A 24660-nucleotide genomic window follows, 5' to 3' on the forward strand; every position below is an offset into this window, starting at 1 on the left:
GCATGTACAAGGGACGATGCTACTAAAATGCTACTTACTGGTAACTCCACAACACTCACTTTTAATCTTAAGTGACACAAAGGGCACAAAATTACACAGTGAACAGGATACAGATACAGAATATAGAGGGGAAATGGGGGGTGGCTCTTTTTTGGGGGAGTGGCTTTCATTTTCTTCTTTATACCTTTCTTCCCAATTCTTTGACAATTATCATAAAATCAGAAGCGTGTCCTTTAATTCTTCTGAAAGAAAGCAAATACTGCACCCTGCCACAGACACTACATCACTAAACAAATTTTAAATTTCCACTGCGCTTAGACAGGTATATAACTTTTAAAAGATATTAAAACATTATGGGAAATAAAGAAGATAAGGAATATAAGCAGAGTAACTACTTTTGCTTCTTTATGGGAGCAGAAAGTTTCCTCTTTCTCCCCAGAGGCAGCTGGTGAGTTGGAACTGCTGCACTCGTGGTTAGCAGCCCAACCACCCACTAACGTACCAGAGCTCCTTGAAGTCACCACTACAAACAATGTTAAAACCAGGGACTCTTAGAATGCGAATGTTGAAGTGGTCTTTGAGCTCATCTTGCAGATTAGGCAACGGACAGTCATGGTCACACTGTGAGGTGGCAGCCATTGGGAACACACGGATCTTGACTTTTAGGCTAGCTTTTTTTTTCCATTTCAGAAGAATAAAAAAAGAGTTCATTTACATATACCCAACAAAAAGCATGTTGTTAGGTATACATCCATGTCCAAGGGGACTTTAAAAAGTTAATGGGCAGATAGAATGAAAATTTTCCAAGGAACTCTTTGAAGCCCCCTTTGCATGAACATATTCATTGGGCTTCAAAAAGTTTGTTGGGAAATGGAATGACAAGATAATAGAATTTCAATTATTTTCATGGAGAGAGAGCCACCATGATGGTTAATTGGCCCGCTGCTAACTAAAGGCCAGTGATTCAAACCTGTCACTCTAGTGACTCGGGAGGAAGACTTGGAGATCCGTTCCCATGCAGAGCACATCCTAGAAAACTCCACGGGGCAGTTCCACGGTCACACAGCGCTGCCACTGCAGATTGCCCCTAGAGGGGCATCGGCGCGCCACGGTGGATTCATGCAGGCGCACAGACAATATAAACTCAATGTGATTCAAACTCATGTCTTCATGAGTGTCAATTCACAAAAAACTTACTGACACCTGGACACTCAGAGCCAAGTGCAGAAGAGAATGAAAGTGATGTAGTTCAGGCCTTACCACGAGCCCCACATCACCTAACAACAGAAAACCCATCCTACACTTACAAGTCGTCTGAACTCAAGGGACCTAAGCAAACTTCAGTGATGCTTCATCCTAGGAGGCAGTTATTAAACTAGAGGAAATATACGCACATTGAATCCTCAAGCATAATTAACAATACACAGAAATGGTGACTCTTGGGTTTCTCAAATTTAAATGTGCCTCAGGCACAGAGTTTCATATTACAAGATAAATATGGCAATCATTTCTAGGAAGATTTCAGAAGAGTAGCAACTCACGGCCTAAAAAAACCAAAAACAACCTGAAATTACTATCTCTATATTGCTTTTATTCAGGAAACATATTACATATTTTTTGCTAGATCTTATAATATGATCCCAAATGAAATCCTATGCTGTTGCATCAAGTATTAAAGAAATGTTAAAGATAATTTAATCCTCCTCCTCTATTTCCACCAATTCTGAAGGACTCACTGTGTAAAAGTTAAAGTACCATGGTTTGAGATTTGCACGCCAGTGTACATGGTAGATCACTTCAAAATAGCTTTGACTGATCAAAAATTCTCTAAACAGCGATTTTAGAGACTATCCCTAACACAAAATACATCTAGAGAGAAGGCTAAGAGTTTGTCTGAAGTCCTACGGCTTCTGTGAGAATAGAAAGCATCTTTCACACAGAGTGGTTTCACTAATACTCCTTCACTAGCCTCCACCACTCACCCCAAGAGCCCTGGTAACCAGTGTTTTCTAACTGCCTCTACAGTTGTCTTTTCTAGAATGTCACAGTTGGAAGCACAGGCTAAACAATGAACTCCTAAGGTCCCCACCCCGGGTCTGGTCTTTTTTGTGGTTAGTAGCTCATTTCTTCTTCTCCCAGAGCACCTACTTTCCATTCTATGGCTGTATGTCCATGTATGTCCAGGCACATTGTGATGGACATCTTGGCTGCTTCTAGAACTTGCCAATTATGAATAGTGCTGCTACAAGTTCATATACAGGTTTAAGTTTTCAACTCATTGAGGTAAATGAGGAGCACATCAATTAGATCACATGGTAAGACACAGTGTAGCTTTGTGAGGAGCTGTCAAACTGTTTTCTAAAGTTGCCTATCACTGTGTTTCCACTAGCAATAAAAGAGAATTCTTACTGTTTCACACCCTAGCCAGCCTTTGATACTGTCATTAAAAAATAACACCCTTGAATTAATTGATTTTTGAATGTTCAACCCGTTTGGCATAGCTGGATTACAAGCCCACTGGATGTGATATAAAACACACTAATATTTTTTCGAGGATTTTCACACAGGACCTTGAGTACATCCCGCCTGAATCTGGGGATCCCATCAAGAAAAGATTTAATGAATCAGAGACTAATGATTGAAGATCAGATGAGCTGTGGAATGCCTTCAAAACATCATTCATGAAGAAAGCATTCAAAAGTCAGAAGAAATGGACAAAGTAGATGTTAGAAGAAGCTTTGAAACTTGCTCTTCAATAGCGCAGCTACAGCAGATGGAAGAAATGATGAAGCAAAAAAGCGTGACTCAGAGGCCAATTGGCAGACTTAAAGTTAGAAACCCCAAAGGGAAGAGCACACCTAGTATTTCTCAAGCGGAAAGAACTGAAACATCCAAACCTTAAGTTAAATATTCAAAGTTTCTATGAGCAAAATATTAAATGATGCAGAAGCATCACACAAAGATGAAAAGTATACACAAAGTCACTGTACCAGGATGAATCTTTTTCGGAGAAAGCGTATGATTAAGAGCTGATGGTACTGAAGGAAGAAGTCAAAGCTGCATTAAGGGCATTGGTGAAAAAATAGAAAAGAGCTCCAGGAATGCACAGAACACAAGCTGAAATGTTTCAACGAGAGAGACGATGCTGGAAGCACTCACCAATGCCCAGAGGACATGATACAAAGTTTCACTAGCCTCGCTTCTAAAGAGCATTCTGGCTGTACTTCTTTCCAGATAAATCTGCTTTTTCTTCTGCAAGTCCATGGAGTATTTCAATTTCTTTATCATAACTTTAAAGGAATCAATTCTTCTTCCTTATTCATTGTCTGTCTTTTGCATACATGACTAAAAATACGATGGGCTGGGTAAGGTACATTTGACCTTGAACACTGTAAAGAAGTCTTTCCTTTGTCCAGTGCAGTCCATCATCTGATTTCTTGACTGCTGCTTCCTTGGGCATTGACTGAGGATCCAGATGAAATGGACTCCTTGACAGTGTCCCCCTTTCTCCGTTTGTTATGCTGGTGCTTACTGGCCCAGTTGGGGGCTTTCTTTTCTCCCCACTTGAAGTATAACCCTTACTGAAGGCTTCTGTCTTTGATCTTCATCAGTAAGTGTTCTAACTGCTTCAGTTTCAGCAAGGTTGGGTCGTCTGCATATTTCAGGTTATTAATGAGTCTTCTCCCAAGCCTCATGCTATGTCTGACTTTCTATGCAAAGGGAGCTTCAGAAGTTCATACTTACTTTTTCTTCCAATTCCATTTTCCATGAAATGTTTTGAGCTTTTTAAGTTCCCTAGTAATCCAGCTTCTTGGATTATTTGCTCAGCATACAGAGAGAGGTATGGTAAAAGGACATATACTTTCCCCAATTTGAAACCACACAATGTACTCTTGTTCTCTCTAAATGATTGCCTCTTGGACTGCCTGCAGGTTCCATAAGAGCACAGTGAAGGGTTCTGGAATTACTATTTTTCTCAGTGGTACCTATAATTCCATCCAGTTCACACAGTAGAATATACCTGTGCATAGTGAATAAAGCATAGGTAAACTTTACATCTTTTGAAGTATTCTCTGCTTTCAGCCAGGATTTATTTTATATCAGCAATGACACCTTTGTTGCATGCCCTCTTCTGAATGTAGCTTGAATTTCTGGGAATTCTTTGTCGATGTACTGCTGTAATCATTTTTAAATGATCTTTAGCAAAATTATGTTTGCATTACTGATACTGCTTGATAATTTCCACATTCTGTTGGATCACTTCTCTTTGGAATGGGCACAAATATGCATCTCTTCCAGTTGGTTGTTTAAACTACGTTCCTTAGTTTTGAAGCTGTGAGTCAGAAGAGGGAGAAAGAAAGAACTTGCTCAAGAAAGAGAACGCTAAGCTATCTGCGTGCAGATAACGGCCAAGGATACACGCGTTGGTTCCTTCATGGGTTTCGTAAAGTACAATAGCTTTGCCTGAATTATGTACTGTCTCCTACGTTAGGGGAGGAATGGCTCTGTGGTATAAAAGATTTTCTCTACTTTTTTATTACCAAAAGGATTGTAAAGACACCCCTGTCCTTGTTCACAGGGGCAGCAGCTTAGTTTAAAACTCTCATTTTAATTTAACCAGAAATTGGCTTAATGCTCTCCTCTGACTCAGGTCTGGGGTAAGGACAGCCGATGTGGTCACCAAGTCCTGGTTTCCACTGCTCCAGGAGAGCAGCTGAGTCTGGTGGGCTACATTTCTGTGCTTAAAAGTCGTCCCCCCCCCCCCCCCCCCCCGCCAGTTTGTGGTCTTCGGCTCTGGCAATCCTAGAAAACTAATACATCCCCTTCTGCACAGAGCCACCTTGTCCTATTTTGACTCATGCTGACCTGAGCTCTGTATTTCGCAATTACTCATGGACTTTTTTGCCTTCCCAATTCAACTGTAAGGTCTGTGATGGTCCCCAGAATGCCTATACAGCACTGCCTTCTGCAAAGTGGAGGTTAAATAAATGTGTACTGATTGAATTAAAGAAGCCGCCTAGAAATCAGTGTTTCAGGAGGAAAGGGAGACTCACACATCAAAGCCAAATTCACTGCCAGTGGGTTGATTTGACCCACAGGGGTTCTGTAGGAGATATGCTGTAAATCTTCACGGGAAGCCTCTACATTTGTATGGCTCTAAATCTTTATGGCAACAGAAAACCTCATCTTTCTCCCAAGAAGCACCTGGTGGGTTTGAACCACTGACCTTGTGGTGAGCAGCCCAACATGTAACCCATTGTGCCACCAGAGTTCCAGAATAGGTATAAAGAACAAAGAACTTAATACCAATACCCAACCCCATTCAATCAACTAACTGTGTGGCAAAGTCATCTCTAAAATGCAAAATTGGTACAGTACCTGGAGGAGACTTTCTATGGCATGGAACCCTCTAATTAAATTCAGAGCCCCACATAAAAGGCTAAGGATAAATGCCACAATTCCGGACAGAGTTGCGGGTTCCAGTCGCTGATGAGCTGGAAAATAAAAAGGTTAGAAATAAACTTACAAATAAAACAGACTCACTGTTCAGCCTAAACTGTCAAAGACAGATTAATCTTCAAAAAGTATTTAACAGTATTTGTTAGCAATTAAGTATTACTAAAAACTGAAGAACATTTGACAACACAAAAGGTTCCCGTCCTCAGTTGAGTGGATGTCCGTTTCCCCCATGTTAGCAAAGTCCTCTAACTTGTGCTTGGGTGAGATGGTGGTAAGGAATGCCCACATCTCGCAGTACACCATGTAAGAAAACCTTATTGCCTAAATGTCTACTATTTGCAACTAGGCGCAAGTGTTTGCAAAGGTGACTTTGCCTGGAAATGCACTGCACAATTCCTTCTTTTTCGGGAAATGCTTAGAAAACATTTTTAAGGACAAAGGTATGCTTTTAAACAGCCCTCCCTTACTTCCCGAGCTAGAAGTACTACTGCGTGTATGTGGAAGCTCATCTAATCTCGACTCTGTACTCCCCAACAGAACAGGTCCTAGAGCTCTGAAACCACTGATGTGACCCTGTGATCGGCAAACATATTTGTTTATGTTGAGGCTTCAGGCGCAGAAGATACTCAATTATACAAGAGCTTCTGTTCATCATCATTTTGCTCCTAATAGAATTAACAGTGGAATCTAAATGAAAACACAAGACTAAATACATAGTCATCTACATGACAAAGGGAGAGACAGGAAAAGAGAGGACAGCAAATTACATTTAGATCAATTTAGTTAACTCATTGAAGTGTAAAGGTGCCAACAATGAAGTTAATGAGGTAGAACTTAATATAAGACAGAGCTTAAATCTTCACTACTTATATTCAGCCATCACAGCAGAAAACCTTGCCTAAACAGTTCATAAAGACACCAAAACTCACCTATCATACACACACACAAAGGATTTATTCCTCCAGTTCAGCATAAAATGGTAATATGAGAATAACATTAGAAATTTTTTTCTGTGCCCAAGTTCACTGCCAGGTCTCTCAATCAATTTCCTTGAAATTTTATTATGAAAAATGGAAAATTAAATGTCATTAAAAAGTATTGATACCCATCAGTAAAGAACAAATTTCACAATTTAAAAATCTATGCAACTGGTCTATCAGTCATGTTTTCCATTTCCTCGCAGCAGTAAGGGCATCAAACAAACAAGAGTATGTAATCTGGGTCTCAAGTAGAAAACCACCAGAATTCAGAACAGATTATGTAAATCATACTTCAGAAGTGTATAAAACGAACTGACCATTAAAAAAAACTCCAAATAATATTTGGCATTATAGCCAAAAGACCTTACTTATTATGGTCATGTAAAATATGGCCATTCTTAAATGGAAAAAAATTACCAACCTAATATGCTGATGACTGTCTACTTAAGAAATGAATAATAAGACTGTATAAATGACATCGGTATTAAGTTTGTAACACTTGCCTCTGGCCTAAGAGCAGACTCACTAGAATTACAGTACACTATAAAGTAGCTGATTCAAAATGACCACAAATATTTTCAAAGGCATTACAGCCAAGAGATAAGCTTACAGATGAGATGCGCGTTGTATGAGGAAGGGCTGGGACGTGCCAAATCACCGTGGGAAAGACAAGGTCCCTCACGAGCCTCCTGAGCATGGTCATCAGGAGACAACTATCGGTGCACACCAAGGATGGCCAGGCCCTGCTTGAGGAGGCCTCATGTTAGCAGACTGCACCAGCCGTTCAACTGCATTTTAAACGTATGATGTATAGTAAAACCGATTGTAGACGTGTTGTCTGCACACTTTGACATCTAGAAGAGTAACAAATGAGAGCCAGGGTAGGAAAAATGTTTGCGGACCCCGAGTGCAGTGTTACCTAGTCCATTTCCTCCCTTCATTACCATGTGCTATCATTTCTTGTCTTTGGTCTCCTTGAACCCAATAAGGAATGGCATTTTCCTATCAAAATTTTCTCAAAATGTGCAATGATTGATGGAGAAGACAAAAGTTTTTAAAAAGCCAGAGAGAAAATCCCTCGGAACCAAAGGACTGATGATGTGGCCGTTAGGTACCATCCAGTCACTTCTGACTCACAGTGGCCCTTTGTTCAAAAGAAGGACGCTGGCCAGTCCTGCGCCATTCTCACAACTGTTGATTGAGCCCACGATTGCAGCCATGTCGGCCCACTTCCACTGAGGGCCCGCCTCGATTTCCTCGCACGACGTCCTTTCCAGTGACTGCTCCCTCCTGGCAACATGTCCCAAGTAGGAGAGACAGTCTCCTTCTCCTCCGTTCTAACCAGCATTCTGGCTGTCCTTCCAAGGCAGATCTGTTGTCTGGCAGTCCATGGTATTGATCACAGGGAATTAATACATGCATCCAGCAAATACTTTTTTTTGGCATGATTCTGGGCAACAGGCTATATGCTTTAGGAGACAAATCTGCCCTCCAGGCATTTCGGTTCTTTTAAAGAGAAACAGGCAGATAAACATATCAAAGTGATAAATACTCTAAATGTGGAAGGATTCCGGAAGAGGAACAAATAGAAAGAAGGGGGTAAAGTCATTAGATCTTTAAGAAAGATAACGTGGCTAGCTGCCAGCGAGTCCGCCCACTCGTGGTAACCTCACGCAGCACAGGATGAGACTGTTGAGTGAGCCAGGAACAAATGGAGAGACGTGCACTCCATGCAGAGAGGAACACGCGCATGCCGACGTTCAGCAACAGCACCGCCACCACTAGGCCGGCTCCTCCTCTCTAACTGTGGCTGCACTCGTGCCGAGAGCTTATCTACAGCTTTCATTTTGTCCTTCTAATAACCCAATGCAGAAGGTATGAGCACTATGCTGGTTTTCAAATGAGGAAACTAAGGTTTAGGGAAAATACATAATTTTTGCAAGATCACAAATGAACTTGGATTAAATTCAGTTCCAAAAACCCAAACCCATTGCCACTGAGTGCATTCTGATTCATAGCAACTGCATATAGGGCTTCTGAGTCTGTACATCTTTAGGGGAACAGGGTAGTCTCACTTTTAACACCCTCAGAGCAGCTGGTGGGTTTGAACTGCTAACCTTGTAGTTAGTGGGCCAACACTTACCAGGCAGTGCCAGCAGAGCTCCTAAATCTAGATCACCTGCCTCTAACGTTCATACTCTTAACTACTCTGTTCACAGAGACTCCACAGGACAAAGAGGGCTTCCAAGCTGTAAATCTCTATAGAAGCAGAAAGCCTCATCTTACCCCAGCAGTGACTGGCGTGCGCGAACTGATGATTCTGTAGTTAGCAGTCTAACTAGTAGCCGACTATGCTACCAGGGCTCCTAAAAGGTTGCTATGAATCAGAATTGACTTGTTAGCAGGGAGTTTTTTTAATAGGTAACCTCTGCCGTTGGCCATTGGTAGTTGTTTTGTTTACATCCAAGGGATGCTTATGCAGAACAGTAGAGGGAACTGGATAAAAAAAATGGAAGTTGAAGCAAATTAATAGTCCATAACACTTTAAAAAATCACTTTATTGGGGGCTCGTACAACTCTTATCACAATCCATTACATGCATTTGTTGCCATCATCATTCACAAACATTTTTTTACTTGAGCCCTTGGTATCAGCTCATTTTTTCCTCTCCCTCATGAACCCTTGTTAATTTATAAATTATTATTTTGTCATGTCTTACACTGTCTGATGTCTCCCTTCACCCACTTTTCTGTTGTCCACCCCCAGGGAGGGGGGTTATATGTAGATTATTGTGATAGGTTCCCCCTTTCTCCCCCTACCTTACCCTTACCCTCTCCTGGTATCTCTACTATCATTATTGGTCCTGAGGGGTTCATCTGTCCTGGAGTCCCTGTGTTTCCAGTTCCTATCTGTACCAGTGCACATGCTCTGGTCTAGCCAGATTTGTAAGGTAGAACTGGGGTCACGATAGTGGGGAGGGGGAGAGGAAGCATTAAAGAACTACAGGAGTTGTATAACTCATCATTGTTATACTGCACCCTGACTGGCTCACCTCCTTCCCGAGACCCTTCTGTAAGGGCATGTCCAGTTGCCTACAGATGGGCTTTGGGTCCCCACTCCGTACTCCCCCTTACTCACAATGATATAATTTTTGTTCTTTGATGCCTGATCCCTGATCCTATCAACACCTCGTGATCACACAGGCTGGTGTGCTTCTTCCATGTGGGCTTTGTTGCTTCTCAGCTAGATGGCCGCTTGTTGATCTTTAAGCCTTTAAGACCGCAGACACTGTATATGTTAATAGCCAATATTTTCTTCACCACGTTTGCTTACGCGCCGCTTTGTCTTCAGAGATCACCATAACACTATTCTATACTAGAGCCACACTAGCTTTAATATGATTTATTATACCTTGGTAATATGTTTAAAATCCTTTTGGCTATGCTTGGTCTTATAATTCAACAATGAAATTTGGAATCAGCTTGCCAGTTTTCACAAATAAAAGACAGCTGGACTTTTCATAGTGATTGCATCAACTCTGCCTCTCAACCTGGGGCTATGACCATCTCAACAGAGTCCCTGGGCAGCACAAATGATTGGATAAGTGAATCCACCAAGCAACACGTATAGAAGAAAAGTCTGGCGATACCTCTACTTGGGTCCAAAGGGTAATTGTGACTGGTGCTACTCCCATTTCTAAGCCTTGATTCTTGGATCCAAGAATGTTCCCTATGAGAAAATAGCCCCATATATCGGACACTGGTTTAGAGCCTACACAAGCCACCTGGAGAACATCGCCCCAACCCTGTTTGGTATTGGCACCAAGTTGGATCTCTAACTAGGTCTTTAGAAGGTCATTCTATTCTATTAAGACAACTTCTTCAAGATAGTGGGGAACATGATAAAACCAGCAAATTTCCTGAGCATGGCCCACTGCCATACCTTATTTGCTGTAAATTTGAGTCCCTTGGGGAAAAGAGGGGAAAAAGAGGACCTGATACCAAGGCCTCAAGTAGAAAGAAAATGTTTTGGAAATGTTGATAGCAACATATGTACAAATGTGCTTAATACAACTGAATGATGATTGTTATAACATTTGGAAGAGCCCTCCTCCCCAATAAAAATGATTATTAAAAAAAATTGAGTCCCTTCATCTTAGGCAATGCTGTGTGGGATACTATACTTACATTCTGTAAGTCTACTGCTACCGATTGTAGTTTTGGCAGGAGCACTGCATACAGGGAAAGTACATTCATATCCAGAGTAAGTGTCTATTTCAGAAAGAATAGAACAGTGTCCTTTTCATGACCGAAATGATCTAATGAAATCAACCAGCCAATTGTCCCTAGGAATAGTGAGTGCCATATCTGGAAATCAGTGTTGGTGTCTGCTGTTGGCAGACTGGACACTCAGCAATGGTGTAGCCCAGTTGGCTGTGGTGTGGGGAAGTCCTTGTTGCTCAGCCCCTGTACAGCCCATATCCTGCTACCCTGAGCCCACTGCGCAATGACAAGAGTAGCTAAGGGAAAAAGATGACTGGTTCCCAAATAACTCTTAATCTTGCCAACCTGAGGAACCTAATCTTATTCCTCACTTATTAAAATCTTCCTCTGAGGTCACCCTTGGGTGTGCATACACAGGTGTTACGAGAATCTTCACTTCTTTGGCCCATTCAGAAAGTTCTATTAAGTACCTCTTAAAGGAAGAGTCACTCTTGTAAAGGTCACAGATCCCTGTGGGGAAGGCTGGGATGAAGGTTAACAGTTGAAATGTTTGGCAGTATTGTGGAGTCCTTCCTCAAAGGAAACCAATCATCTCTTCATTAAAAGGGTTATCGCTGTGTAGATAGGCTTAAGTCCATGAGGGTCAGGCTATTCTGATCACTGCTTTCACTCTGAAGGCCATTACAATAATAATGCTCCCCTTGTCTTCATACCTGAGTGACAGCTCAGGGGCCCTTCCATCAGAGTCCCCATTGCCTCATTCAATTAGGGCAGTTCTGAGTCAAGTCTGACTTACACAAAACAGCAATCACAGAAGTCTTCAAGGATGCTGGGGGCTCCCTTCACAAACTGCTCCTCACTGTAGTAGGCTGGGCACTCAATGTGAGGGTCGGTGAGTTCAACATGATAAATCTACTCTTCAAATGCCAATTTTCCTCTGACATTTCAACTTTAGTGTAGACTCAATCCATGCTTCAGAAACCAACCAAATAAACTATGAGATGCCTTTCTAACCACTCGAGGTCAATCACTGAACGAGGAATCTGCGCTTTGTGGGCCCATATTGATAAAGTCAAGACTAATCTAACTTTGTATTCCTTGAATCATTACCCCACACTCTTACTAAACATGCTTATACATTTTCCCCCAGCTGTTTGTATATGTTAGATAAAGCAAGCAATGCTTTTGGAGTGTAGCATACTTACTCCTGGGTTATATTTTCTAATTCACCTTTTGGGGCTAGCGAGGAGTCCTGGTAGCCTAGTGGCTGTGCAACAGGTAGGTTTATTGTGGGAAACAAAGATTTCTCCCAAGTTGTCTTCCCCAAAGATATGCCAAACCCAAGAAGCTGCTTGTTACACATAGTAAATGACTGTACATTAGGAGGTCAATCAAAGTAAGTCAGAGGTTATTCGCCTTAAGGGTATCAGCCATCTAGAGCAACTGGACTGTATAGTCTGACTCACCCTAAGTGGGACCCGCTCCCTTCTGATATTGTTCCCTTGAAGGAGAGTCCAAAGGCAAGCCCAGGATCACTCAAGGATGACTAAGGTTAGGCTACTATATTGAGTCTAGGGTCCGCCCATCTTGCCACATATGTACCCCTATTCCCTCCCTTTACTACTGCATGTACACCCCTAAGTCATCCCCCTCCTATTGCTTGTATTGCCTATGTTACAACTCCATTCTCAAGACATACATTATTATCTGTGATCAGAGGGCTTGAATGCCCCCAAAGATATATACACAATGGTTAGAAATAAAACCTTACGAGAGCTCTCTCCTGCCCTCTCGTCTCCCACCTCCACGTGAACCACCAAGAGGAGCTGAGGTGAGCATGCTACTATGAAATGTGTGTGACTTCTTCATTTTACTCTCTCCCATTTCTCTGACTTTACTATAAGCTTTATATATCTTAACTGTACAATTGTACCTATAGAACCTGTGATTAGTTGTGGAGGGGGCTGGCTACTCCCACAGTTCACTGTGCCAACCTGGCCAATGAACACATGTGGGATTAATTGAAAGGTGGAGAGCTAAATGGTTAAGTGAGCCCCGGCTTTCTTATCTCTTGCCCTTTGATGATCGGACTAGTGCATGGTTGCCTTAGCTTGTTCTCTGCCTCATTTGCAAGCTGCACTACTTGTGGGACACCTAACCTGTGGACTGTGTCGCTGTAGTTGGAGGCTCCTTCAAGACCTGCTTCACCAAGCTACTGGAGTATACATTGCTTGAGCTGGGGACTGTCGGACCCTGTCATCTGGCTGACTGTTGATGACCTGGCTTGCTGTTTGCTGCCTGTGACCAGATAGCCGGAGGACTACCCGGAGTCCCTCAAGACTTGAAGGACTGCCAGTGTATTAGCTGTTTCATGGAAGTGAGTTGCAATGAGCCATTTGTACTGCTCTATAGATTAATTAGTTGTTTATTTCTTAAGTTATCTATCTAAATATATAGAAAACCATAAGTGTCCTGGTTTTGTTTCTCTAGAGAACCCTGTCTAACATAGGCTGTGATCCGCAAGGTCAGCAGTTTGAAACCACCAGCCATTCCTCAAGAGAAAGATGGGACTTTTTACTCCCATTAAAAGTTAAACTTGGTTCAAACATGATAATGGGATAGGAGAAAAGTAAAACAAAATAAAGAACTAGAATTCAAAAGACATTTAGAGAGGTATAAATGTAGGCATGTACATATGCAAATGATGATAGTTATAGGTACATATATTTATAGGTTAAGTATTAAGGTAGCAGACAGACACTGGGCCTCTACTCAATGCAGGGGAATAAGGGGTAATGCTTTCACTAAGGGAAGTGCTTTGCAAACATAGAGCAGACTTTTCAGATGGGGGTAAGATGGTTAGTTTTGTTGGCAAGAGTGAATTAGTGGAAAGTAGGGCCTAAATGTCCCTAGCTTCCTGATTATCTGCCCAATGGGACTTCAAAACATTCCTGGACAGAAAGAATCTGTCTATGGAGAATGGATTTTTCTTACAAACTTGTTAAAGCTCACTTTCCCAAGTTTCTGAATCCTGATTCTACCTAATCAATGGTCTCGCTTTAACTTCACACACCATTTAAGGTTGGAATTCAAATGGGCATTATAATTCAGCCACACTTTTAAGAGTCTGGGTTTGGCTTTTGGCAATATCCGCTCTCTGACTACAAGAAATGAAGTTTTCTTTCAGAGTGAAAGGTCTTACCTGTAGTGATTGCTCCGTGGCTCTGAAGCCTTGAGCTCATCCCGTTCACCACCTTTCCCAACAAAAGCAGGACTGACCAACTAGCTCGCTTTATTTCTCATTCTGACAAAATTATAGAACTGTATACAATATGGAATCATCCAGAGCCTTGTCCCTCACAATTATTTAACCTTTTAGATCCAAAAGGTGATATTTTAAGTATTTCTACTGATATCTCATGCCATGCCTCTTGACTATGAGGCAGAGTCAAAAGAATCCTTAAAACTTAAAAACCAATTCAGAACATTCATCCATAAGATTTAGAATTCTCATTCTTTGAAATTCCCATTCTTCTCAAGGTTAGCCAGAGTTTATTATGATCTACACATCTTCCTGTATTCTCTGTTTTGAGCCAAGATCCATCTGACACCAGCAATGATATCCCTTGTTCCAGATACTCATATGCCTGTGAGTGTTGGACACTGAGTAAGGCAGAAGAGTTGATGCATTTGAATTACAGTGAGAGTGAAGAATCTTGAACGTACCATGGACTGCCAAAAGAACAAATAATTCTGTCTCAAAAGGAGTATGGTTAGGATGCTCCTTAAAGGCAAGGGAAGTGAGACTTCAACTCACACACTTTGGCGATGTTGTCAGGAGAGACCAGTCCCTGGCGAAGGACATGCTTGGCCAAGCAGAGGGGCAGCGGAAAGAGGAAGGTCTCAACAAGAATTGCCACAGAGGCTGCCACCATGGGCTCAAACATAACGACAATTGCAAGGATGGCCCAGGACCCAGCAGGTTTTTTGTTCTCACAGGGTGGCTATGAGTTGGAACTGACTTGATGGCCCCTAACACCAATTAACAGAACCACTTAGTACTGACTATTTTAGACTGAGTTATCTACAGGAGCAAAAACAATTGACTGTGCTCCCCCAAAACATGTGTTATAAATCCTAACCTCTAAGCTTATGTTTATAATTCCATTTGGGAAGGGGTTGTTTTTCTGATGCTAATGAGGATTAGTGGAGGCTGTATCTTGGGTCATTCCCTACAGGGATATGAGATGACACAAGACAGAGAAAGACAGATGCCAATAATCAACTGCTTCTGTAAGGATGAGAGCCGAGAAAACGCTTTGAAGCAATTCTATTTTAACATATGAGGTCACTACGAGTTGAAACAAACTCGACAGCAACAAGGTTTAGTCCTCGAGCTGGTGCAGTTTGTACTCGACAGCTAAGCATAAGGTCGGCATTTGAACCCCCCTAGCACAACTGAGGAAGACAGGCCAGGCGGCCTGCTTCTGTAAAGATCACAGCTAAGAAAGCTCTGAGAAACAATTGTGCTCTGTCAAACAGAGTTGTCATAGCTGGAATCAATTTGACACCAACTAACAAGGAGAGCATCACAACAGGAGTCTGGATTAGTAACATTTTTGTTTTCTTTTTAAAATCATTTATTGGGGCTCATACAACTCATCACAATCTACACATCCATCCATTGTGTCCAGCACATTTGTCTATTTGTTACCATCATCATTCTCAAAAACTTTTTCTTTCTACTTGAGCCCTTGATATCAGCTCATGTTTCCCCTCCCTCCCCATCCTCCCTCCCTCACAAACCCTTGATAATTTATAAATTATTATTTTGTCACGTCTTACACTGTCCAACGTCTCCCCTCACTCACTTTTCTGTTGTCCGTCCCCCAGGGAGAGGGTTATATATAGATCCTCGTGATTGGTTCTCCCTTTCCACCCCACTTTCCCTTCCCCTCCTAGTATATCCTACATCTGCGACCTTAATACTAAACCTATAAATATATGCACATAGATCTATTTCCCCATCCCCATATATATTTACATATGTACATGCCTGTATTTAGACCTCTATAAATGCCCTTTGCCTCCTAGTTCTTTCCTCTAGTTCCTTTTCCTTTCCTCTGGTTCCACTATCATGTTCAGCCTTCATTTGGGTTTCAGTAATTCCTCTGTTACATTGCCCTTGATCAAGCCCTACCAGGCCTCCTACACCCTCCTCGCTATCAATTTTGGGTCATTTGTTGTTCCCTTGTGCCTGGGTTTGTTAACACCCACTTCCTTAACCCCCCCTCCCCACCTCCCATGTCCTTCCCAACCATCAGTCCCATTGTTTTCTCCTCCATATTGTTTATCCTGCCTATCTTATCTAGATAGACCCGAAGAGACAATATGCACAAAAGCAAGACAGAGCAAAACAAAACAACAAAAACCAATGACAAAAAAAGAAAAGTTTAAGGTGTGTTTGTTGACTTTTAGGAGTGCTTTTCTGGTTGAATCTGATAGGATGCCACGCCCTGGCCCCAAAGTCTATTTTTGGTATTCCCTGGGACTTCCTTGCTCTGCTCCCCTTGCTGTTCTGTTGCACGCCCTTAGTGGATTAATAACATCTTAACTTCAAAGTGTGCAAAATCTTTGCACTCGTATAGTTTAGATCGCTTTTCTAGAAATAGAATTCCGGGTGGGCAGTCTTTTTCTTTCAGTGCTTTGTATGACATCTTACTGCGTCTGACCTCTAGGTGCCTGATGAGAAATTAGCTGTTAATCTTATTGAGGATCTCTTGTAGGTGATGAGGTTTCTTCCCCCTCCAGTTGATTTTAAGAGTCTATGTCTTTAAAAAATTTTGATAGTAATATGTCCAGGTGTGTATTTTTTTAAACTCCTCTTACTTGAAGTTTGTTGAATTTCTTGGATGTGAAGATTGTTTATTTCATCAAATTTTGGCAGGTTTGGGCTATTTTTCCCCAGGCATTCTTAACTGCCCTTTCTCTTTTTCCTCTTCTTCCAAGACTCTTATTATGGGTATATGTGCGTAATCTCTTACTAATTCCTTTCACACAGGTCATCACAAAGCTGGTTTCTATGAAACAGCAATTAAAGATGTTCCATACATATACATACATCAATTGTATAAAGCACATCCGCACATTCCCTGCCCCACTCATTCTCAAAGCATTTGATGTATATATATGTATGGATTGTGATAAGAGTTGTATGCGCCCCTAATAAAATGTAAAAAAAGAAAATGATTAGGGCAAAGAATATATAGATGTGCTTTATACAACTGATGGATGTATATGTATGGATTGTGATAAGAGTTGTATGAGTCCCTAATAAAATGTTTAAAAAAATAAAGTAATGTGTGAAAAAAAAAAGATGTTCCAGATGTCCAACTTTTCCAAACTACTGTACTACTCCATCATCTAACATCAGTGACTTCCTTTCTCGCAGTATTCTTCTGACTTTGGGTTCAGTGATTCGCCGTAATGTCTCACAGTTCTTACAAACCATACTCACAGATAAGTGGTTTGTTAGAGAAATAACAAGGTAACTTAGGATAAGGATCAACTTGGAAGTAACAAGAACTCAGGATCCAGTTCCTTAAGCAGGGCAATTTCTTCTCCTCTGACACTGCCCCGCTGCTGGGCCTTGCTCTCTTGGCAAGTGTTCCAGCCCTTAGTGCTGAGGGCTGTTGATGTGGCAGTTGGATAATTTTATGTCAACTAGACGCTCCTGGCTAGACCTGTTGTTACTCAAGTGAGATCTGGATGAGACCTCTTGGGGGGATGGGTCCTTTTCTATCAGACTGAGGGACTCTGGGGTCTGTTATGCTTCATCACAGGAGCAAAATGACAGCTATGAAGTAGCAACAAAAATGTTAGGGTTGGGGTCACAACATAAGGAACTGTATTGAAGGGTCACAGCATTAGGAAGGTTGAAAACCACTGCTCTAGACAATCTGGCCTAACAGTCAGCAAGTCCCAACAGAGCTGCCTCGAACAAGGAACCCTGTTCCAACTGTCTTGTACTATTGCTGTCGCTACTGCTGGGTGCAACCATCTCCTAGGGTCTCCCATGTGACAGCTCGTCTCTCCCTTGAAGCTTAGAAGGATGGCAACATTGGACAGTCTCTGCATTGAGGTTCCATACACATCACTGGCAAGGCCTCGCCCCCATGAGAATGCCATGCACCTTATGTAAATGATTCCCAAGCTGCGTGCATAGTGCTCCAGTGATGTGGTGGGAGTAGCAGAGACTAGCTAGCACAGCCTAATGTCGCTCTGATGGTATCTCACGGGTCTCTGAGCTTCTGTTTGTCTTTATTCTTTTTTTCTCCCTTTCCTCAGACTACATAATCTCAATTATCTTCAAACTTGAGGATTCTATTTTCTGCCAACTCAAATTTGCTACTGAGTCCCTCTAATGAGTATCTCAATTATTATACTTTTACACTTGTCAAGTTTAACTTTGATTCTTTTAAAATTTTTTATCTTTTTATTGATATACTCTATTTGGTGAGAAACCAATTTCACCATTTAAGGAAAAATAGCTGACTTCAAGTCTTTGCCTAGTTAGTCCAATGCCTGGGCTTCTTCAGAGGAAACGTCTGTTGACGTCTTTTTTCCAGTGTATGTTCCATATTTTCTTACTTATCTCGCTTTTTGTTGAAACTAGACATCTCATATAACGGAGTGTGGTAACTCTGGAAGCCATCCTCTCTTTTCCCCAGAAGTTGCTGTTGCTGTTATTTGTTTACTATCTTTCCTGAACTAATTATAAATGTCTGCATTTTTGCCATGTATGGAAGCTTTAGTCTCATTCTGATTAGCTTCATGAGTAGAGACAGAAATTTCCTTAAATGCCTTGTACCAATAAACCTCCCAGTCACTGCTTCTGGCTCTGAATTCAGGCAGGAAGGGAATAGCGGGAGGAATGATTACAAAGGGAGACACATTAACTTTGGGTCAAGGGATGGTCACCAGCTTAATTGTGAGAGATTCACAGATTTGTCAAAATTTATCAAATGATGCACTTTAGGTTCATTCAATTTACTGGACACCAATTTACCTCGAGAATGCTGTCTTGTTTGTGTTTTAACTAGAAAGACTTCAAATTCCCCACTCCTTTAACCAAATGTACAGAAAAAGGTACATCTACAGATGGGAGTAGCTGGACCACCAGCCATGCAGATGCAGATCCCTGTCTAACCGTGCGGCACGCAGAGGTAGGAAATAGAGGCACTTACCTTTTCTTTCACACACAGAGACGGTAACGCTACTGTGTGACTCAACTAAACGGTGGAGTTTTACAGATTGCTGGAAAAGAAGAAGGAAAAATGGAAAAAGGTCTATCTCCACGGTGTCACTCTGTCTGATGATGACCCGTCGGTTAGAGAATACAACACAGTGAGTGCTAGGAGCTTCTTGGCTGTGACCTTGATGAAAGCAATTCTTCTGAGGCACTAGTTCAAATGTATCTTTTATGTTTCTCTGTCTACCTTTCAAAATCTTGGATCTTCACAAAGATTTTTATATAGCTTCTGTTTTTGTTTTTTTAACTTCTAATTCTTCTTGTGACTGGTCATACTTTACAGTCTATTTATTGATAAGTGAATCTTGATGTCGAGGTTCATTTTAGTTCATTATAATGAATCCTAAAATACTTAGAACCTTTTATTACCTTTAAGGCAGTGGTTCTCAACCTGTGGGTCACGACCCCTTTGGGGGGGTTGGATGACCCTTTTACAGGGGTTGCCCATTTCATATAGATAGCAAAATTACAGTTATGAAGTAGCAATGAAAATAATTTTATTTTTGGGGGTCACCACAACATGAGCTGTGACATTAGGAAGGTTGAGAACCACTGCCTTAAGGTAGTAATTGATTTTACATCATCTCCCATTTCTTCTTTTTGGTCCTACATATGCCCCAGCTTTCCTGTCCACTGTTGTCTCCACTGCCTGTTTTTAGAAGGTGATATTTCAGGAAGTAATTCAAGTACATTTGAAGAATAAAACTGCCAAGAGATATCAGATAATTTTACATGACTGCGCATCTAGAGTTCACTTCAATTATATAAAGCATTAGGAAAGCTGTGTTTATATCTAAGTAACCACTGAAAACAAAAAAGTGGAGTGAATGTTCAAAAGTATTGAAAATTAATCATGGACCAAAACTTAGGAAGAGACTTTCTGGTTAAATTCTAAGCAAGGATTTACAAGAAAGTAATTGGCTAAAAGCTCAGAAATAATGAGACCATATTAATAGATGACAAAAAACAAAACCTAAACTATTCAACTATGATTCTGCTTTTACTTTATGATATAATAATCCTAAAAACAAGAAACACACAACATGAACGTAATATTCTAAGAACAAAATATAACAAAGGTGCAGTAATGATAAGGACTTATATTAAGCAAATTACTGTTTTGCGTCTCCCTTTCCCAAACACTTTGGAAAGTGCTGTAAAACGTTTACACACAGAGCTGCAGTGTGACCAATGGTAAAGTGGGGGAATCGTGAAACTCGGAAGCACTGTCTATAGCAGAAAGGAAAAAAATGTCACCAATGTCAAATGCCGAGGTGGACAGACAGAACTAGAACTGTGAAAACGACGGACAAACGGGGCACCCATAATATGCTAGATAAGAACCACGTCACACAGTGTATTTTGTGAGAACCTAGCAAGAAAGTCACCAGGGCGCTCACTGCAATTCACAAAGGCTAAGTCATGATGCACTAGCCTTAGTCTCTTACCTCCACCTTTCTCTCCAGTTATCCTTGAAAAGGCTGACGCTGCTTGCTAGCGCTTTAAGTTTTGCATAGTTCTGAGATGGTGCCATTGGAAATAATGTAGGTAGAATAGTCCAAGTAGAAGGCTCATAGCTGACTGGCTAAACACACAAGAACGAGCTACGTGCATTTTGTTCCTCTGCAGTCCTGATTTGGCAAGCTGAACTTGCCAGGAGCTGTTACTATGGGGTGCCCTCGAGTCGGTACCCTATGCAGTATGCAGACTGAAATGGCCAGTCCTGTGCCAGCCTCACATCTGTTCCGACGTTTGAACCCACTGTTGCAGCCACTGTGTCAATCCATCGTGTCGAGAATCCATCTTCCTCTTTTTGGCTGCCCCTTTATTTTACCAAGCATGATGTCCCGATCCAGGGACTGGTCTCTCCTGACAACATGTCCTATATGAGATGAAGTCTTACCATTCTTGCCTCTATGGCAGTGGTTCTCAGCCTTCCTAATGTCGCGACCCTTTCACACTGTTCCTCATGTTGTGGTGACCCCCCCAACCATAACATTATTTTCACTGCTACTTCATAACTGTCATTTTGCTACTGTTATGAATTGGGCGCACCCTGTGAAAGGGTCGTTCAACCCCCAAAGGGGTCACGACGCACAGGTTGAGAACCACTGCTCTACAGAGCATTCTGGCTGTGTTTATTCCAAGGAAGATTTGTTTGTTCTTTTGGGAGTCCATGGTACTTTGAATATTCTTTGCCAACACCATACTTCAAATGCACAGATTCTTCCTCTGTCTTCTTATTCAATGTCCAACTTTCACATTCACCTGCGACAACCTGGGCTTAGTCCTCAAAGTAACCTCCTTGCTTTTCAACACTTTAAAGAGGTCTTGTGTAGATTTACCCAATACAATGCAGTCTTTAATCTCTTGACTGCTGCTGCCATGAGCATTGATTATAGATCCAACCAATGACAAAATCCTGGTCAACTTCAAACTTTTCTCCATTTATTAGGATGCCACCTATTGGTCCAATTGTAGGACTTTGGTTTTCTTTCCATTGAGTTGCAATCCATTACTGAAGACTACAATCCTTGATCTTCACCAGCAAGTGCTTCAAGTCCTCCTCACTTTGAGCAAGGAAGGCTGTGTCACCTGCATATTGTAGGTTGTTAATAAGCCTTCCCTCCCATTCAGATGCCGTATTCTTCTTCATATAATCCTGTTTCTATAATTATTTGTTTAGTATAATATTTGCCAGATGATAAATACTTTGAAAATCGATTTGTTGAAAGGAAATATCAAATTGGAAGAGGTTCTGATAGAGTGCCTTATATTTTAATCAGTGCTGTTTAAAAGTAAAAGAACAGAAACAATAAAAAAGCAAAATAAAATAATTACCAAATTTGTAAAAAGACCTAATGTGAATTGATACCATCTAAAAATTCAATGGTATTTCATAATGAACTACAAGGGAAAATTACAAGGGAAAATTGAATGTCAACAAAGTAAGATTGAATTCCACACTTAGTCTTCAAAAAACAACTGAAAATAAAATTATGAAGCCCTAGCTTGATATTATTCTCAAAGCAAGTATGGCAGATTGTATTCGGTCCTGAGTACCACACTTTGCTAAAGTAAATGGAAGAAAGGATAACACACAAGAACTAAACAGAAGATTTCCAAGGGCAGCGTCCGATGACAAAGGGTTGTGCTGAAACAGGGTGGCACAGTGGGTTAGCTCTTAGCTTGCCATTTCATGAGGCATTCTACTCTTACACACAGTTACAGTCTTGGAAACCCACAAGGGCAGTTCTACTCTGTCCTCTGGGGTCGCGATGGGTCATTATCAACTAGATGACCATTAGAGTTAGAAAACCATAAAGAAGGAACATATTTAGCACTTCTCAAACGGAAAGACTGCAAGAAATAATTCTAGCCTCCATTTAAAAAATTATGAATGATATAGAAAGCATCAAAAGAAGATGGAAACAGTACACTGAAACACTGTACCAAGAACTGGCGTGTTCAACCAACTTTAGAAGTAACATATGATCAAGGACCAATGGTACTGAAGGAAGAAGTCCAAGGTGCACTGAAGGCATTGGTGAAAAAGAAGGCTCCAAGGAGGCACAGATTACCAGGTGAAATGTTTCGTCAAACTGATGTCGCATTGGAAGTATGGTCTGCTGTCAAGAAATATGGCAGACAGGTACACGGTCAAGTGGCTGAAAGAGATGCAGTCCAAAGAAAGTTAAACCAACAAATGAGGAAACTATTAAACAATATAATTAATATCATATACATGTAAAAATATTTTGGAAAATAATTTTAAAACTGTTGCAGCACTACAGAGACAGGCAACCAGTAGAAATTTAAGCTAGATTCAGAAGAGGATGTGGAATATCCTGCTGACACTGGATGGATTTTGGTTAAAAGCAGAGAATACCAAAAATATGCTTACTTTGTTCTATTGACTAGGCAGAGGCATTTGACTGTATGGATCAGAATAAATTACAGAAAACTGTGAGAAGAACGGGATTTAGAACACTTAAATGTGCTTATGTGGAACCTTTACATAGACCAAGAGGCGGTCCCTTGAACAGAACAAGAACTAAACTATTGTTTAGTTTGAAATCAGGGAATGAGTAATGGTTATATCCCTCAACAATACTATTTAATCTGCATGCTGAACAAAGAATCAGAGAAGTTCGACTATATGAAAAGCATGTGGCACCAGGATTGAGGAAAGGCCATTAAAAACCTTTGAGAGTCATCAAGGAGCTAAGTCCCCACTCAATTCCTTGGGACCAATGATCAGGGATGTGAACACCCTTGCCCTTAGACACTGCATCGGAAAGTGGATTAATGCAGATTTAGTTAGGTTAAAGTTTAACATCTAATCATTTGTTTTCCCTTTGATACATTTTAAAATAGTTTTTATTATTTTCTGCTTTCTGTTTGACTGAGGTTTTTCTGTTTTGTTTTGCTGTTGTTGGGTTTTTGGGGGGAGGATATGTTTTTCTTTACATGAAATCTAGCATAGGTAAACCTACAGAGGTGGCAACTGGACTAATTCCTTAGGGTCATGGCAGGGGAGGTTAGGATGATTGTAAAACTTTTTAATATAGTTAAACCGTTGAATTGTAATGGTACATAAGTGATAATGTCAATAAAAGGGTTAAAATAGTAAAATATATCTATGACAGAAACAGCGCTATGGTTGCCTGAGGCAGTGGTTGTCGGGAAAGGTGACTGAATGCAAAGGGGCATGAAGGAACTTTTAAGATATAAAGCTGCGATCTATCTTGATAGTGGTGCTAATACAAGTCTCTAACTCGGTCAAAACTAAACAAAAACAAGACCTCGTGATGTGCAGATGACACAACCTTACCTGCTGAAGGTGAAGAGGACTTGTAGCACTCACTGATAAAGAACAAAGAACAGAGCCTTCAGTACGAAATCAAAATCCTCACAAAGGGACCAAGAGACAACATCATGATAAATGATGAACAGATAGACGCTGTCAAGAATATCCTTTCACTTGGTTCCACTTTCAATGCCCATAAAAGCAGCAGTCAGGAAATCCAGCAACATGCTTCGCATTGGGCAAATGTGCAAAAGACCTCTTTAACGTATCAATAGCAAAGATGTCACCTTGAAGTATAAGGTGTGCCTGACTGAAGGCATGGGATTTCCAATTGCCTCATATAATGTGACAACTGGACAATGAATGAGGGAGACAGGAGAAGTGATACATTTGAATTATGGTATTGGTGAAGAATATTAAATCTGTTTTCGAAGAAGTAGAGCCAGAATGCTCCATAGAAGTGACGACGGCAAGTCTCTGTCTCATGTACATGCATGTTATCAGGAAAGATCCCTCCCTGCAGGACGCCATGTTTGATAAAGTACAAGCTCAGCAAAAAAGAAAAGGACCCTCAGCAAGATGGGCACAGTGGTGGCAACCACAGGCTCAAGCACAGCAATGATTAGCAAGGATGGTACAGCCTGGGTGGCGTTCCACTCTACTCCCCAAAGGGTCGCTCTGAGTCAGAACCAGGCCTGACATCAACAAATGAAAGCCTGACCAGAGGAAGCTTCCAGCATGGCGAGGGATTCAAAATGCACAGAAAACATGGTTAAGGGAGGTAACGTAAATCCCAGGCTAAAATTGATGGAACAAACTGACTTCACTGTATTGCTGACTTCACAGTTCTGAAGTGCTTATTATTAGGGAGGGAGG

The 24660-nt window shown here is 41.2% G+C and overlaps 1 protein-coding gene across 2 annotated transcripts in view; it reads right to left on the reverse strand.

The window, feature by feature from the left end:
• The window catches only part of SEC22A (SEC22 homolog A, vesicle trafficking protein), a 59066-nt gene that overhangs the window by 17383 nt on the left and 17023 nt on the right, over window positions 1-24660 (reverse strand). For both annotated transcript variants that reach the window (XM_075556323.1, XM_075556324.1), the window contains exon 5: window positions 5380-5495. In XM_075556323.1, the coding sequence (XP_075412438.1) occupies window positions 5380-5495 (116 nt within the window). The remainder of the gene's footprint in view (window positions 1-5379; window positions 5496-24660) is intronic.

This window comes from Tenrec ecaudatus, chromosome 8 (genome assembly GCF_050624435.1).
Source record: "Tenrec ecaudatus isolate mTenEca1 chromosome 8, mTenEca1.hap1, whole genome shotgun sequence".
Lineage (NCBI taxonomy): Eukaryota > Metazoa > Chordata > Mammalia > Afrosoricida > Tenrecidae > Tenrec > Tenrec ecaudatus.